The following is a 15693-nucleotide window of genomic DNA, read 5'->3' on the forward strand; positions in this document are numbered from 1 at the left end:
ATAATTGTTCAACACAGGTTTTTCACTCTTCGGTTTGCTATGACTTCTAGAAATTTTAGAGGAAACGAAGTTCATTCTGTAGGGCCAGGCTGCAGAGCAGTATAGGGACTAGTTTCATGGAAAATTAAAATGTTCCATGGAAAATTAAAGTAGTGAAGCCACACTTTTAGCACCCTTTCCTCCATGTAATCCATAAATACTGGCTACTGTTCTGTGCTCTAATAATAGTAGTGTTAGGTCTTCAAAGGAATGTTCCCTTTTTCTTTATAGGCAAAAAAGAAGAAATCTGGATTATTGATGACTTCATTATTGATGGAAATAACCTAAAGAATCCCATGATCCTTTTGGATACATTTGACTTTGGTCCCAAAGAGGACAACTGGTTTTTCTATCCTGGTGGAAACATTGGGCTTTATTGCCCATATTCATCTAAAGGAGCTCCGTAAGCATCTCCCAGCAATAAATTAGAAAGAAGTGACGGTATAATAAACTGAGTCTAAAGTACTCATTTTTTTACAGGGAAGAAGATTCGGCTATGGTATTTGTTTCAAATGAAGTTGGAGAACACTCCATTACAACAAGGGACCTGAGTGTAAATGAAAACACTATAATTCAATTTGAGGTACTTGTCCTCAGAAAGTTATTTTGCCTTTTTCTTAGAGAGTTCTGCTCTTTGGTGTATTTGCCCAGCTGTTATGATTGTCAAATACAAAAGCCTGTCTGATTTCCCCTGTAATTGCTTTGATATTACTTTCCCTCATGTGGGTGTATCATGAAGTCTATAATATACAAATAATGGAAATTTCTGCCTCGAAGTCTTCTACTTTCTTACCTAAATTACTACTTTGTCCATGCCTATATACTTTCACTGATAGTATTAAAGTCCATGTCTTACAAGTTGGAGTCACCGCTGGCAGACAAGACGATGAGCAAAATATAATGAGGGTCCAGACTGTCACTTCACAGCCTGCTCAGGATAAGTGTGCAGCATTTCCATGAGCTGAACCAGTGTAGAGCTATGACTTCATCTATGAGACTAGAAATTAATTTTTCCTACCTGCTGTCTCAACTGCACTGCTGTACTTTCTCAGAAAGCCAAGGTTCTGCTTTTCTTTTTCTTCTGCCCATGTTTTCATAAATGCTCGAGGGACATGTTCTTTATCCACGATGGCCTGAATTCATCCTATTTTAGGGACTTATATAAAGCTCATGAAGAAGGAGCATGTTTTTTGTGCTTCTCATATAGTCAGTGGAAACAGGTACCCCAACGACAAGACATAGTCTAAACCAAACTGTGTTTCTGGTTTAACCTAAAATCTAAACTGTACATTAGTTAGGGCAGCTACTGATAGGAGTAACCATTTAGCCTAATATGTATTAGATTAGAGGTGTCATTATATTGTCATTAAGAAATTGTAAGAGAACCTTTCATGTAAATTGCTACGCCACAATTACAAGGCTGCTTTTAACAAAAATGTAGCTTGTTATAGCATTAAACAGCAAATGATACCAATTTATAAACAATTACTAAAATGATATTACGGGTTTTCCAAGAAAACTAGGTTTAGCTGTGTACTCATGCACATTTCAGTTTCTCATGCAACTAATTCATAAATTATTGAATGCAAAGTATTTTCTGTTTTAAAATATAGATTACAGCCTGTAGAACAAAAATGTTTGAGGTCACTTTAAGATATTCATAAGTCTTCAGAGTATTAACCTCATAAAATCTACATGCTTACTTCCATAAGTGGTAAGCTCATGTTTTTAAGGACATTAGTATAAATGAAGAAGTTATCCATAATGCAGTAGAATTTCTCTCTGTATCTCAAGAGTCAAAACCTACGTTGGGTCAAGCATCTCTCTAAGCTTCCAGATGAGTAGACAGCCCTTCTAGTCAAATGTAGGTTGATGGGACTCATGTGCACTGAAGAGTGATGAAGGAAATTCAGTGTAGGATACATTTTCAACATTTATGCACAGTTCTAACTATTATGTGGTTTTAGAAATAAATAGATTTTCATTACAGAGCAGCATGTTAGGCACTTATTTTCTGTCACAAAGATATGTAAAAAACCCAAAATGTTTCATAGTTTTAGTACAGGCTTTGTATTTCATCAGCAATGGTTTTTTATTTATTTCATGGTAAGTATAGTACATCTTATTTTATATGACAGAGTCATCCTGTAAGGGAACTAATTCTTCTTCTTTTATATAAGCAATCTAAGACTAAAAAACATCTTAACAGTGTGAAAGAAAAGCAAACAAATTTGCACTGGGTGCATGCAGAAAATACGTCTTAAGAGATTTCAGATTCTGTACAAAACATACTTTTATGGGTTTTTTTTCAGTAGCAGAACTGTTGTTCATGTAAGTTTTCTGCCTTTTTTACTGTTCTCTACATCAGGAATCTTGTAAGAATACCCTGAGAAGTTTGACGCTGCCAAACTATGTTTTGGTGTGACATTGAATCTAAATCCAATCCAGCTATGGTATTCTTTCAGTGCTGTCTCCTAGGGCTTTGCCACTGTACATGAGCAAATGGATAGTGAGCATGAAAGCTGAAGAACATATTGAAGTGTACAGCAAATACCGTGTGTCATATGCTTTTTTTTTTTTAAGTGTGACATAAAAAAGGACCATAGTGCAGATCAGCAATTTGACAACAAGTTTATGATTGCACATTTTGTTTTAGTATTTCTGGTTTTCAAAATGCACATTTTTTTTTGCGCTGTGATTACTTCAGTACCTGCCAGAGGATTGCAAGAGTTTATGCATTTGCTTCAGCAACATTAGCAGCTCTCCTTCGGGATTTTGTCTAATTAACTCTATGAATTTCTCTTAGTAGAATTAGTTGGGGATTTCATATTACATTCATTTTACAATAAGCCAGAGCGCTATATGCCCATGGACAGTTAGGGCAATGTGCAACAGTTCATGTTCACGTGCATGTCCTGAGTGCATCATCCCAGTTATTAAATGAGTTCCCAAATCACCATTTTCCTGGGCTAAGTAAATACCATACCAAATGAGGGAGGCTGATTAAGATAAAGAGTGATTAGGAGTCCTGCCCTATGTCATCTTCTGCATCTCATGTCTTGTCCCCCAGATCAATATTGGCTGCACCACTGATAGCTCCTCTGCCGACCCGGTGAAGCTGGAGTTCTCACGAGATCTGGGGGCGACCTGGCACCTCCTGCTCCCCTTGTGCTACAGCAGCAGCAGCCACCTCAGCTCCCTGTGCTCCACTGAGCATCACCCAAGTAGCACTTACTACGCAGGCACCACCCAGGGCTGGAGAAGGGAGGTCATTCACTTTGGAAAACTGCACCTTTGTGGGTAAGTGTCCAGCTCCTATTGCTGCCCAGCTTCTTGTTGGTTTGTTTTTATTTCTGTCTTCCATCCAAAATATTTCAAGCATGGAATAGGTAACCATCACTTGCAGCAGCTCATTTGTCCTTCTGGTTTTGCCCAAAAGAAATATTTGTCTTTTTACCCAACTACCAATGCATCCCTCCAAATGAAAATTTTGACTATGCAGGCTCCTAACTCAATGAAACCTTCCAGGTATTTTGATTTAGTCCTCTGTTCCTGAGTGTTTCTGTCCTGTTTGTCTGCCTTCCCTCTTGTTCCTTCCCCAACACGCAAAGCCAGAAGCCAATGGCTGATAGACAGTCCCACCCAGCAGTGCAGAGCAGCTTCCATGGAGCATTCAGTGCCATGATATTCTTGGGCCAGTGGGCTGAAGGGGGATTTTCTCCATCAGAATCCACTGGAATAAGAAGAAAAAAACTCCAAACCTGACTCCTTGTGCAATTCTAAAAAAAAAAAAAAGACCCAGTCTTTTGGTCCCCAAAGTGTCAAGTGATTATATTTAAATGAAGACATTTTCAGTTAGTTTTCACTACATATGTTTTTTTGGACATCTAGATATGTTCTTAGCAGACAGTTGTAACTAAAAATTAGTATTCCAGTTACGTCTTGAAGAAAAATTCCAGGGCCTGTTGAACCAGTGAAGAAAGCCCTACCAACTTCAGCAAGATCCAGTATTTCACTCTCTGCTTCATACCTGAGTCATGCTTCACCCTCTCCAGGAGGGAGCCTGAGAGAAGGACCTGACATGCCTTAGGGGTGCAATGAATCCAGCCTGTGGGGCAGAGATCTCTGAAGAGGAGCTTACAACACCTCCAGCCTCACACTTGTGTCCTTCATCTCAGGGCACACTAAAATCAATGTTTTTGACTTCCAGCAGGACTCTGGTTCTCCTGTACCTGTCTTGAAACTCTTAGTAGTGTCCCCACCCATCAGCTATCCCTTATCACCTGAATCCCCTCATAAAAATTCCCTTTTTAGCAAATCAAGACAAAAAAACTTGTCAGCTATCTGTGCTATTGATTCACCTGCTGCATTTAGATATCTCTAACAACACATATTAAACATACAAGGCAATTAAATGCTTTTCCCTTCTCATTATTCTGGTTTCCTTCTTCCTTTAAAATGTTTTCTGAATTGGGAATAAAATTAGTCTCTCAAGTATTTTTCCTCTTCTTGAATTGTTTTCTCTCCTTCCCCAGTCGGTTCCTCTTTATATGCAGCATTGATGTGAGTAGACCTTATGAAGTGAATTAAAAATGACAGGACAGCACCCGAAGGAGAATATAGTTTAAATTAACAACTTGCAATATCAGCCTGGTTTAAGATTAAGTTGCCTGAAAGCAAGCTGAATGCCTGGTGACATGTGAGATCATGTTTTCTTTCCATGTAACTAAGAGTGAGATCCTACCACCCCAGCTCCACAGGTGGTCTCCCTGGGGGCTGTGTGGCTGTATGAAGTACGATTTCACTCTCCAGGAGAGAGTGAAAGTGGCCCAGTCTGACCCAGACACCGTATGCCAAAGCAGAAGGAAATCCATCAGACCATGGCAATTCATCCTCCCCATGAACGATGGAGAGAAGAGTGGTTAGATTTCAAATCCCCTTTGCAAGTCTGTCATTCAGTTTTGGTATTACAACTAATGAATAATGTTATTTTTATTTCTGTCAGTACTTGGGTTGAACGCCAACATAAAGATGCATGAGGTACTAAAGGAATTCGATATAGTAGTCTCTTTCTAGAATTAAACTATTTATCAAGCCAGTTCCAACAGAAAGAATACTATATATATGCATAGTATGGTGTATATGTGGAATGCAAAAATGATGGAACTATTATTTAAAGTAAATGCACTTTATGCCTTTTTCAGGTTGGCAAGGTTCAGATGGTACCAAGGATTTTACCCTGCTGGATCCCAACCTGTGACCTGGGCCATTGACAACGTGTACATCGGCCCGCAGTGCGAGGAGATGTGCAACGGGCACGGCAGCTGTATCAATGGCACAAAGTGCATCTGTGACCCTGGATACTCTGGACCAACCTGTAAAATAAGTACCAAGAACTCTGACTTCCTTAAGGATGATTTTGAAGGTATCTCTTTTTTTTTGAGGGGAGGGGAGGCGTGCAGGGGTGGGCAGAGTGAGGGTGAATTCTGTCTGGCCAACTTAGTGAAACCCAGGGCTCAAGGGAGAAAACAGCAAAGTCTTCCTCACCCCTGCATGCTTCTGAATATGATTTATGCTGTGGGGGTATTCCCATGAACCAAGTAGTTTAGATGTCATTCTCAAGCACAGTTTGTGAATGTCTGACAGCTATCAGTTGTCTGGCTTGGAGTGTCTGACTTTTGGTGAAGTTGTTAATGCTGGAATACAAAATATTAACCGAAATGGAATTTCCTGAAATTCTATACATAGAAAATAATTTCAGAATACTATTATGATTTGATAGTAGTTTGACTTTAGCACAGACAGAACACGTGCAAGCGAGGCAAACAACGGAATGCTTTAAGGTTGTGTCGTTTCTCACTACAAGGAAAATCTAAGTGACCTTAATACAGCAAACATGGTTTCAGAGCAGACTGTGTGTCTCAGCAGTGAGGGCCACCGCTCGGCAGGCGCAGCAGACCCCAAGCGAGCGATGGCAGGAGGGAACTCAAAGCCTCATGCCTGCCTGGGCACACACAGCATCCACTCACACAACTCTAAAACCACCTTGAGGTTTCCACCTGCTAGCAAGCCTGGCAAGAAGAGCACATTTTTAATAAAGCAGCAGCTGTGAACCAAACTCATCCCTTCATAGGTGCTGCTGTTCATTTTAAATTTTGCCAGCCCTCACTTGCATGCTATCACATGGTACCCAAATTTTCTTTATATAGACCTGGGTACTTTGTCATTATCTTAAGAAAAATTAAAAAAAAGTGAAAAATCTTCTGAATTACTGGAGACTAAGATCCCAGATTTCATACTTATGGGCTTATTTTATTTTGTTTTGATTCATGGTAGTTTTTTAGAATACATTGCAACAGGAACACTGAACATTTCTTCACTCTGCATGCGATGTTTAATTTAGCTCTCTTCCTCTGCAGATAGTACTCTTGCAGTAGTAGCACTTCAAGATAAATCATAAATATGTATTTGCTGTGTATTCAGGTCAGCTGGAGTCAGACAGATTCCTGCTTGTGAGTGGTGGAAAGCCATCAAGGAAATGTGGTATCATGTCTGGAGGAAACAACCTTTTCTTTAATGAAGAAGGCTTACGTATGCTGATGACTCGAGACCTAGATTTGTCACAAGCCAGGTAACACAATTTCAAAGTTCTTTCAGGATTTCACCGAAGAAATAATATACTAAAGAATAATACACGTGACACTTCTGTGGTAAAGGCAAGCTGATATATTCTGTGGTCCTTACTCTAGCAAATACTCCATTTTAATACTTATTGCCATTTTAAATTAAATTTAATTTGAACTTTAATGGGATTAATCATTTACATGTTCTTTTTTTTCTTGAATAAGAACTCCAGGATCTGATGCCACACCTTCAGTAGTTTATGCAAATTTTTATTTCCTAAATGCATCACATGAGAAATCAATTGCACATCACACGCTCTGCTTCTCTTACAGTTTGGTATATTATGAGTCATTACTGAAATAGGAGTACCTGCTGCCAGTATAATTCTTACATTCATCATCTCATAATTCTTTCATTTCTGAAGATTTCTTTCTTCTTATTTTGCACATTCATTTCCGACAATTCACTAAGAAATTCCCGTCAAGCTCTCATCAGCTACACCAAGCACAGCAATTGAAAAACAAATATTTTTAGTGTATTTAGAGATTACATTGTATAAGTATGGCCTGCAGAGTAGATATTTGATGTTTGAGACACGCAAAGCAAGCCACATTAAAAAAATTTACACTAATATAAATTAAACCGCATCCTAATTGCATGCATGCTAACAAATAGGCATGTTTTTTAATTTATTCAGTATCTTAGCTTATATTCTTATATTATTACTTTGGAGAGATTGCATTTTCTCCACTTTCTTCCACTGATCTCTTGTAAACACCCTATTCCACTCTAATGTTCCATGGGGAAACATTTTAATAGGCACTCTATCTCTTTTTGACTTGTCTTCATTAGCATTGAAGCTTCAAATTATGGTTTAATTTCAGAGCCTCTTGGTCAATAAAGATGCCTAATATCTAACCATTGTATTTTTTAGATCAGCAGTCAGCTAATCCTCAGTGAGGTGTAATATTAAAGATTCCTGTACTGAATTTGTAAGGTTCCGCAGAGCAAACTTTTTTCAGAAGTCGGTAAACACAAACATCAATTCTCTGCACTAATTTGATTTCCTAGACCATTCTGAAATTGAAATATTGTTTAACAAAAGATACAAGAGATCTTGTAAGTTGCTCCATTAGATTAATTGAAATGTTTTCCTTATTGCTCATGTTCAAAGAACCATCATTTATCTCTACTCCATGATAGTCTGTAGCTGGATTTGCATATATTGACCTCAAGGTGTTATATGGAGATAAATGACTTCTGTCTTGGAAAACAAAGCAGTACATTTAATTTCTTGTATATGCTCGTGAAAAATAACAGTTATCAACAAATAACTGTGTGTTCTCTTCTGAACAGCAAGGCAGACTGAAACGGCGTTGCTGGGGGCTGATCTTTAGCAACCAAAAGTAATTGCAGAGGGATTTTCTTCATTTTCAGGCTGACTCTATCAGCCACCTGCAAAGCGCAATAGATCTGGCTGTGACATAGATGTGTCAAGCTCTTCACAGGACTTGGAGAGTGCTTTAAGTTTATGCCAGGAATTATGAGAACTGGAATTTATAATAGATATTTTTAAGGGTACTAGACTCAGTAGTCACATGAAGATTTCCCTTTTCTTATGAGGAGATTCCCTGAAATACACAGGTGAGCAGTGGTATCTGTCAGTGCTGCAGGTCATGCTCAGCACCTGGGGATTGAAATCAAGTGGAGCCTCCAAGCCACTGTCCACTGCCATCACGTTTGTATTTTAAAGAATTTAACACAGGGGACAGTATATTGCCATGATGGTGATACCAATAGCTGAAACCGCACAGCATGAAATATCAGTAGGGACAGAATATTTTAGGTATTGCAACTGATCAATTCCCTTCCAATTCTGAATTCTTAGAACATCCACACATTTTAGTGTCATTAGATATATAAGAAAACTTTGCTTTTCTGTTTCAAATTATGCAGAGCCTTTGCAAAATCCATTGGATGAGAAGAGAGATATTTAAAATTACTTTTTTATCTACTAGACTTTATGTTACCTATATTTTACTGGGTTATTACCATATTAGTAAAAATTCAGATAAAAAAATAGCAATCGACAGAGAGCAGATTCAACAAAGACAAGGTCACCTGGGTTTATTTCCTTTGAATTATATGGCGAATGTTGGAGTAAATCTGAAAAGGCACAAAGACTTGCCAGCAGTGAATCTGATCCATTACAGTTGATATGTTGATCCATGAGGGTCCCCAGTTCTCCGTTACAGCACAAGCAATATGTTATGTCTGGGACGTGGAGGTGGATATAATCTATAGCAAAAGAAGTTATATATAGTAGCAGGGAAACCGTGAGTCACAGCGAGGACTAGAATTAATTGACTTGCAGGTCTGGTATTTTATTGAAGCTTGGTCTGCCTGGCACCTCTGCAGCCTGCACTCCCAGTGGATCCACCTGCAGATGAAACCAGAGCAAGACTTTTGATACAAAACTTCTTTTGCGCTGTTTCATTTAACTGTGAGCCAGGCAGCACTAATGCAATAATAATTAGAACAGATATAGCACTCTAAAGCTGTGCAAAAGCTGTGCAAACATGAATTAATACTTGTAATATCCCTGCGAGTCCGATAGGTAAATATCATTACAGCAGTGGTTCCCTCCACACCAAGTGCATAGTAGAGATATTTATGAGCATCAGCTAACGGGAAGAATTTCGCAGTTTGATACAAGTCTATTGTGCTGCTTTGTAGAAGCCAATTAAATAGGAGATGAAAGCACTGGTGTCCCTGGGTGGCTTGGGATGGCTTCAGAGAAGCCAGCACATTTAAGTGGTGTGATTTAGACAAATTTCCCAGGCTGACTAAATGGACAAAATGATCCCTGAAAGTGCAACATGCTTTGTTCTCCTCTTCAGGTTTTCTCTAGTTTATGCCAATGGAAAATCGGGATGATTATTTTGAATTCAAGCACTTCAGCAAATTATTAGCAAATTATGATCTACTTAGGGCACCATTGCTTTTCTGCCACTAAAATCTGTACTCATGGGCTGCAGGGATAAAAATTTCACCCAGGATTATGTTCCTGATATTTGCAATACCATCTGCTCTGCAGACAAAAGCTCAAAACAGAAATGACCAGCTTTGTTCATCCTCTTCTGCCTGGCAAACTACCACACAGGCAAAATGAATTTTTGTCATCCCACCTGTCTGTCTACTTATATTCTGGAGGCTTTGAAAATAAAATCATAAGATGTCCTAAAGCTGACTCTTACAGCAAGAAATCCCAGGGCTAGTCAATAGACAAATTCCAAGTCTCTCTAGCTGGATATCTAGGATGTTGCAGAAAATAAATCTTTCCAGTAATTGCTCCCCCTGTTAGATTTGTGCAGTTCTTCATGAGACTGGGATGTGGCAAGGGGGTGCCAGACCCCAGGAGCCAGCCTGTGCTGCTGCAGTTTTCGCTCAATGGGGGCCTCACATGGAGCCTTCTCCAGGAGTTCCTCTTCAGTAACTCCAGCAACGTGGGACGATACATTGCCCTGGAGATTCCCTTGAAGGCCCGTTCCAGCTCCACTCGGCTTCGCTGGTGGCAACCCTCCGAGAATGGGCACTTCTACAGTCCCTGGGTAATTGACCAGGTAAGGAGTCCTCTGGGGTGTTTTTTTTTAATACAACTTTAGACTGTTTTAAGTATTAATGTCTCCCTTCTGTTGGCATATGTAATTTCCTTGGTCAAGCAGAAATGCTTTGTAGAAGGATATTCAAGAATTACAATAATCTAGCAAAATAATAGAGCACAATTACTCCTGTTTCCTAATCTTGTGGTTTTAATTCATTATTTCCATGTGGGGTTCTGAACACCCATTTTGGAGCTAGGAAAGTCTTTCATACATTGGTAGAGCCTCAGATTCACATTGCAGAAGACCTTACCATGCAACATGTAAGTCTGAGTTCAAACTTCAAAAACATTCATTTAAAATCTATCCAAAGATGTAAGTGGCTTGGTAGAATGTAGTAGAAAAACTGTAGAAAAATGTTAATCTATATCCATCTTATAATTTTGAAAACAAAGTTTTGTTTCATTTTTGGGATTTGCTTCTATAAAGATTATTATAATATTTTATATGACCTGGTATAAATGTCAAGAAACTCTGCTAAAGTGATTGCATTCTAAGTGGTGTTATTGGTCTGTCCAAGTTGAACTTGCTTAAATATTTATGAAGTTTTTTATAAAGGACTTAGGAGAAACCCAGAAACTGAACTCCCAGCCACATTTAATGATGTGGTTACAAAATTTTACTTCCTATCCCTCCATTTAAAAATGAAAAAATAGTCATTCATTCATTCCTATATCTTCATTGAATGTAGTTATATTAGTTCAGAAAAATCAGAAACTGAATTCAGGGTAAGAAATTAAAATTAATTCTACCGTGCTTGCTGTTGAATAGTAAAATACTGATGTCTTACAGTTAATGGCAAACCAGAGACTATTTCCCCAGTTTTATCAGCAGATGCAATCTGATAGTAGTGCACCAGCTTATAGTAGAGCTGAAGAGTCAGTAGGAAAAATGACAGTATAATCACTTCACTCCCACCAATGTTTATTTTTGTGAGCAGTTTTACTTTATCCAGGATGGTGTTCATGTCCCTGAACTTTAGATTTGTAGAGCTGAGCCAGCCTCTTTAGGACCCTTTTACAGGAAAAAGGTATTCCCCTTCCTAATAACCGAAACTCTTTTCAGAGTAAACTTGTTCATTTTGGATCAGCAAAATAGATATACATAGATCGGCAAATCTTCCTCCTCCAGGATGCTATGTCACATGTATGTTTGTGAAGACTTCTAGACATTCTTTCTTTTCAATAATAATTCCTTTCCTGATGTTTCAGATTCTTATTGGAGGAAACATCTCTGGCAATACAGTATTAGAAGATGATTTCAGCACACTGGATAGTAGAAAGTGGCTGCTCCATCCTGGTGGAACAAAGATGCCAGTCTGTGGCTCTACTGGGGATGCTCTAGTATTCATTGAGAAAGCAAGTACCCGCTATGTTGTCACCACTGACATCGTTGTTAATGAAGACTCTTTTTTGCAAATAGATTTTGCAGCATCCTGCTCTGTCACAGACTCCTGTTACGGTAATGAGTTCTTAGTAATTCCTGCCCTTCCTCTCCTGTACAAGAAAGTTCACTTGTTTTCTGGTTCCACTATTCATCATAACAAGAACTGAGAAACAAAATAAAGCTGCATGTTTCTGTTAGGAATTGTAATATCAGATTTTTTATTCTAGGTGTCTGAAGCCTAAGATAAACTAAAGTATGTTATTCCCTCCAAGCACTTAAGCTGCGATTCAATTCATTTAAAAAAAAAGACTAACAGCTGCCTTACTCAAATCCATTTACCAGTATATGGTACCCACTGCTTGGGGTGATCTTGTGGTTCTAATAATAAGCAGCTGGGTGTTCCCAGCGTATGTTTCTTGCTTTGTGGTTTTGCATTTTCAGTGATGTCTCAGTTCATATCTCACGTGCACCTCTATAATTAAGAAATTATTTATTTATATCAGCATACACCTGACACGTCAACTGCATCAAAGTCAGCAACAACTGCAAAAATTTGTATCATCCATAAAAAATAACAAACGTGTATATATATATGTATGAGTGTATGCATGTGCATAGATATATATACATATCCAGTTTTTAATTGCTTAGCTTTCTTTTTTCATACAATATGTATTCAGTGCAGAGCATGCTTTTATAAGTGTATACATATATATACACATATACATACATATACACATATAAATAAAAACATGCTCTGCACTCAGTACACATCACATGGAAATTAAAAATTGGTTCATTATGTGAATTTTAAGATGCATAAGAAATAGATCTTCCTAGCTTTTTAATTCTTGTTTGTACATCTTAAATTACATTCTTTTAGCATAGGGTTTTGGGGTATAGATTTTTTTTTTTTTATGAGGAGAATACAATACGTTGCAGCATGTAGCATGGGTTAATTCACTGGGTTGCTGACTATTACTCTAGAATTTTGCATAAAAATGGGAAAAATATTATATGAAGTCCAAGAAGTGGCTTCTCTGATTTTGCTATTCTGAAGCCAATGAAAGTAACTGAGAAATTTTACTCACATGCTTAACAATATTTTTTTCTTTTGGTATGAAAAAGATTGTGGCATGTAAGATCATCTCTGCTAAGTTTAAAAGTGTTTTGGCAGCTTAGCTATACACTGGCAAAGAATCAGTTCCTTCTTTTTTTGTTTCTTTGTGTACTACACTTACCATTATCTTAACTTTGTATTAAATTAGGCAGGACACTACCTAATCATGCTTCCAGTCATGATGAGCAAAGCATTTAATTTTGGTGGCGAAGATTTAACACTAAAAACTCACTTACCCTTGTTTGTTTCCACTTCTCCTTGTATTTCTATAGCACCATCCTCTGTGCTTAGCCATCAAGTAGGACTGACTGGGTGATTAAGGGTCATTTTCTGTGCATGTGGGTAGAAGAAATGGGTCTGTAGTAATCAAAAAAGATCGCAGAATTATCACCCCTGTCAGTGCAACCATGCTCCATGTTTTACACAGCCAGAATGCCTGGCAGCTGGAACATTTACTTCAAGTTACAATTTTGTGCCTATTATTATTTACTTTTTAATGGCTGCATAAAAGCTTAACTTGAAATCTTTACTGAGCTTGACTAACCTTTATTTTTCATAATAAAAGTTTATAAGCCATAAACATCAAAACAATGAAATTGCTGATTTTTGCTGAGAAATGAATACATTAGTTTAATGTGACTAGACTGTGTTTGAATGAAAACAAGCTCACTGACTAACAAACTCAATTTAAAATTGTTTATGCTGGATAATGAAATGAGCTGGTCTAGAGGGGGGTGGAAGACTCTTGTGCAGAGCCAAAAGTTTGAATTTTAGTGTTGTTCTGCCTTACACAATGACAACCTCCAGCTGAATCTCATCTTTCAGCCTGAAAAACAAGAAAGAGGTTGCTGGTCATGATGCTGCCACATCACTTTCTTGCATGCTACATTTACAGAAATTGTCTTGACTTAATCCTGGCGACTTGACAGATGGTGTTGTCTTTGCACCTGTAGTCCCTTGAATTAGGTGGCGGGTGCAGAGGTGTACTCCAGCTATACCTGCTCAGCAACATATAATGTACCCTCCAGCACTTCCACCGAAGGGGGTAGCTTTGTGCTTCTGACAAGGGTTTGAAAAGTTTTGAGTGGTTATTTCGTCAGCATAGCCTTGTGACTAATGCTCTCTGGGGTTACCACTTTATTGTAGACATAAGTCTCTAAATTAAGTAACTAACCATCTTTCCACCCTCAGCTATTGAACTGGAATATTCAGTGGACCTTGGGCTGACCTGGCACCCAATTTTGAGAGACTGTCTTCCCACTAACGTGGAATGCAACAAGTACCATCTCCAGAGGATTCTCATTTCAGATACTTTCAACAAGTGGACTCGGGTTACTTTGCCTCTGCCTCCCTATACTAGGTATCTCCCTCTGGTTTTCTGCAGAATAAATCTAAATGCATAACTACGTATTGAGGCATGATAAATTACAACATTTAAACTAATTGTACCTTGCCATTTTTGTTTGGTCCATGCATATAGCAACAAATAAGTATAAGTAAATGAGGCCACAGCCTGCTTTGCATAAAAATTGCAAAGATAATATGTGTATTTGCTTTTCTTAGTTTTTTAAAGATAGTAAATTCTTGTCCATCTTGTCCTGGGCAGGGACAGGGGGAACTTTTAAAGAATCTCATGTTATCATCAGCCTCACTGAATTCTGGTTGTTTTGGTGGCTAATCAGACTAGCTGAATCCCCACTGCACCCTCTGCTTGCTGCTGTTGGCTATGAGCAAGTGTTTTAACTGTAACACATTTCAGGTTTCTTGTTTTTCTGTGCATTCCTTGTATCTGTTGTGTCTCTCTCAGCTTTGATGCTGTCATCATTGTTTTTACACATGCCCCATTTTCACCTCCTCTTCCTTTCTTTTGTCTTTGAGGGAAGAAAAATTCTGGGATTTGTTGGGAGGTTCCAGGTAAAGGAGCTGTTTGGGACTGACAGTGCTATTGGGAGTGCTGCCATATGGTATAATGCCCTGAAAACTGCTGGATTTTTGCTTTGTTTGTCAAAAAGATCCATTTAGGGGCAACTGGGTAGTTCAGCCTTCCAACTGGCATCCTTCTTGATGTGCTGTTTTGCAAGGATAGCTGTGATGACTGTTCCCCACACAATCATGCCTGATAAAACCAGCGTAGAGCTAGCCCAAAGTAAAACCCTGCACACAGAAGTAGCTCTCAGCACAACTCGACCCTAAAGCTTTGCTCCTACTGCTGAGCCCCATCTCCTCAAGTAGGCGTAGACTGAGGTAACTGCAGGCACAGAAGTACCACAGCGCAGGCAGAGCCTATGCCTGTTTGAGAAGGTTGTTCTGAAAGATGCCAGCTAATGCACATACAGGTTTGGAAATGGAGACCTTTATTTTTTAGCAATTGTACTGAGAGTGCTTATACAGTTGCCACATGTTTTGAACCTAGTAGTGGAAAAGTTCGTGTTCTATTACTAATCATTTGGGGCATCTAGACTCTTCCCTGGCTTCAGTGCAGTGCTTCATGTCTAGTAACAGTACATTTTTAGGACTTGTTTGTAGCATCGATCTCATTCTGCTTTCCTCTTTTGTACTGCTTCACTACATATTGTCTGTAAAATCCATTACCCCAGCAATTCTCGTATAAAGTCTGTAAATTTACTGTTCAGGAGAAGCTTTCTGTGGCTGAACAAGATAAATCAGGACTGGAGTTGATGTTCCAAACCAGTTGAATTTGGACCTGGAAGGAACCTATCACCTGAGATAAACTCAGGTTTATAAGTAACTGTCATTTTAAGACTCAAAAGTTTTTTGAGCAGTATATGTCAAAAGAAGTCCAATGCCCTACTAAGGCAAAGATTGTTCTTCTGTCCAATCCAATAACTACTTTTGTTGTCT

At 38.5% G+C, this 15693-nt stretch overlaps 1 protein-coding gene across 3 annotated transcripts in view; it reads left to right on the forward strand.

Annotated features, from left to right (window-relative positions):
* The window catches only part of RELN (reelin), a 294861-nt gene that overhangs the window by 246914 nt on the left and 32254 nt on the right, over positions 1 to 15693 (forward strand). For all 3 annotated transcript variants that reach the window (XM_032996210.2, XM_032996211.2, XM_032996209.2), the window contains exons 39-46: positions 271 to 442; positions 520 to 622; positions 3110 to 3339; positions 5244 to 5464; positions 6523 to 6670; positions 10028 to 10286; positions 11537 to 11786; positions 14023 to 14191. In XM_032996210.2, coding sequence (XP_032852101.2) covers positions 271 to 442; positions 520 to 622; positions 3110 to 3339; positions 5244 to 5464; positions 6523 to 6670; positions 10028 to 10286; positions 11537 to 11786; positions 14023 to 14191 — 1552 coding nt within the window. The remainder of the gene's footprint in view (positions 1 to 270; positions 443 to 519; positions 623 to 3109; positions 3340 to 5243; positions 5465 to 6522; positions 6671 to 10027; positions 10287 to 11536; positions 11787 to 14022; positions 14192 to 15693) is intronic.

Source organism: Tyto alba, unplaced genomic scaffold (assembly GCF_018691265.1).
Source record: "Tyto alba isolate M040663 unplaced genomic scaffold, T.alba_DEE_v4.0 Super-Scaffold_2, whole genome shotgun sequence".
NCBI classification, from domain to species: Eukaryota; Metazoa; Chordata; class Aves; order Strigiformes; family Tytonidae; genus Tyto; species Tyto alba.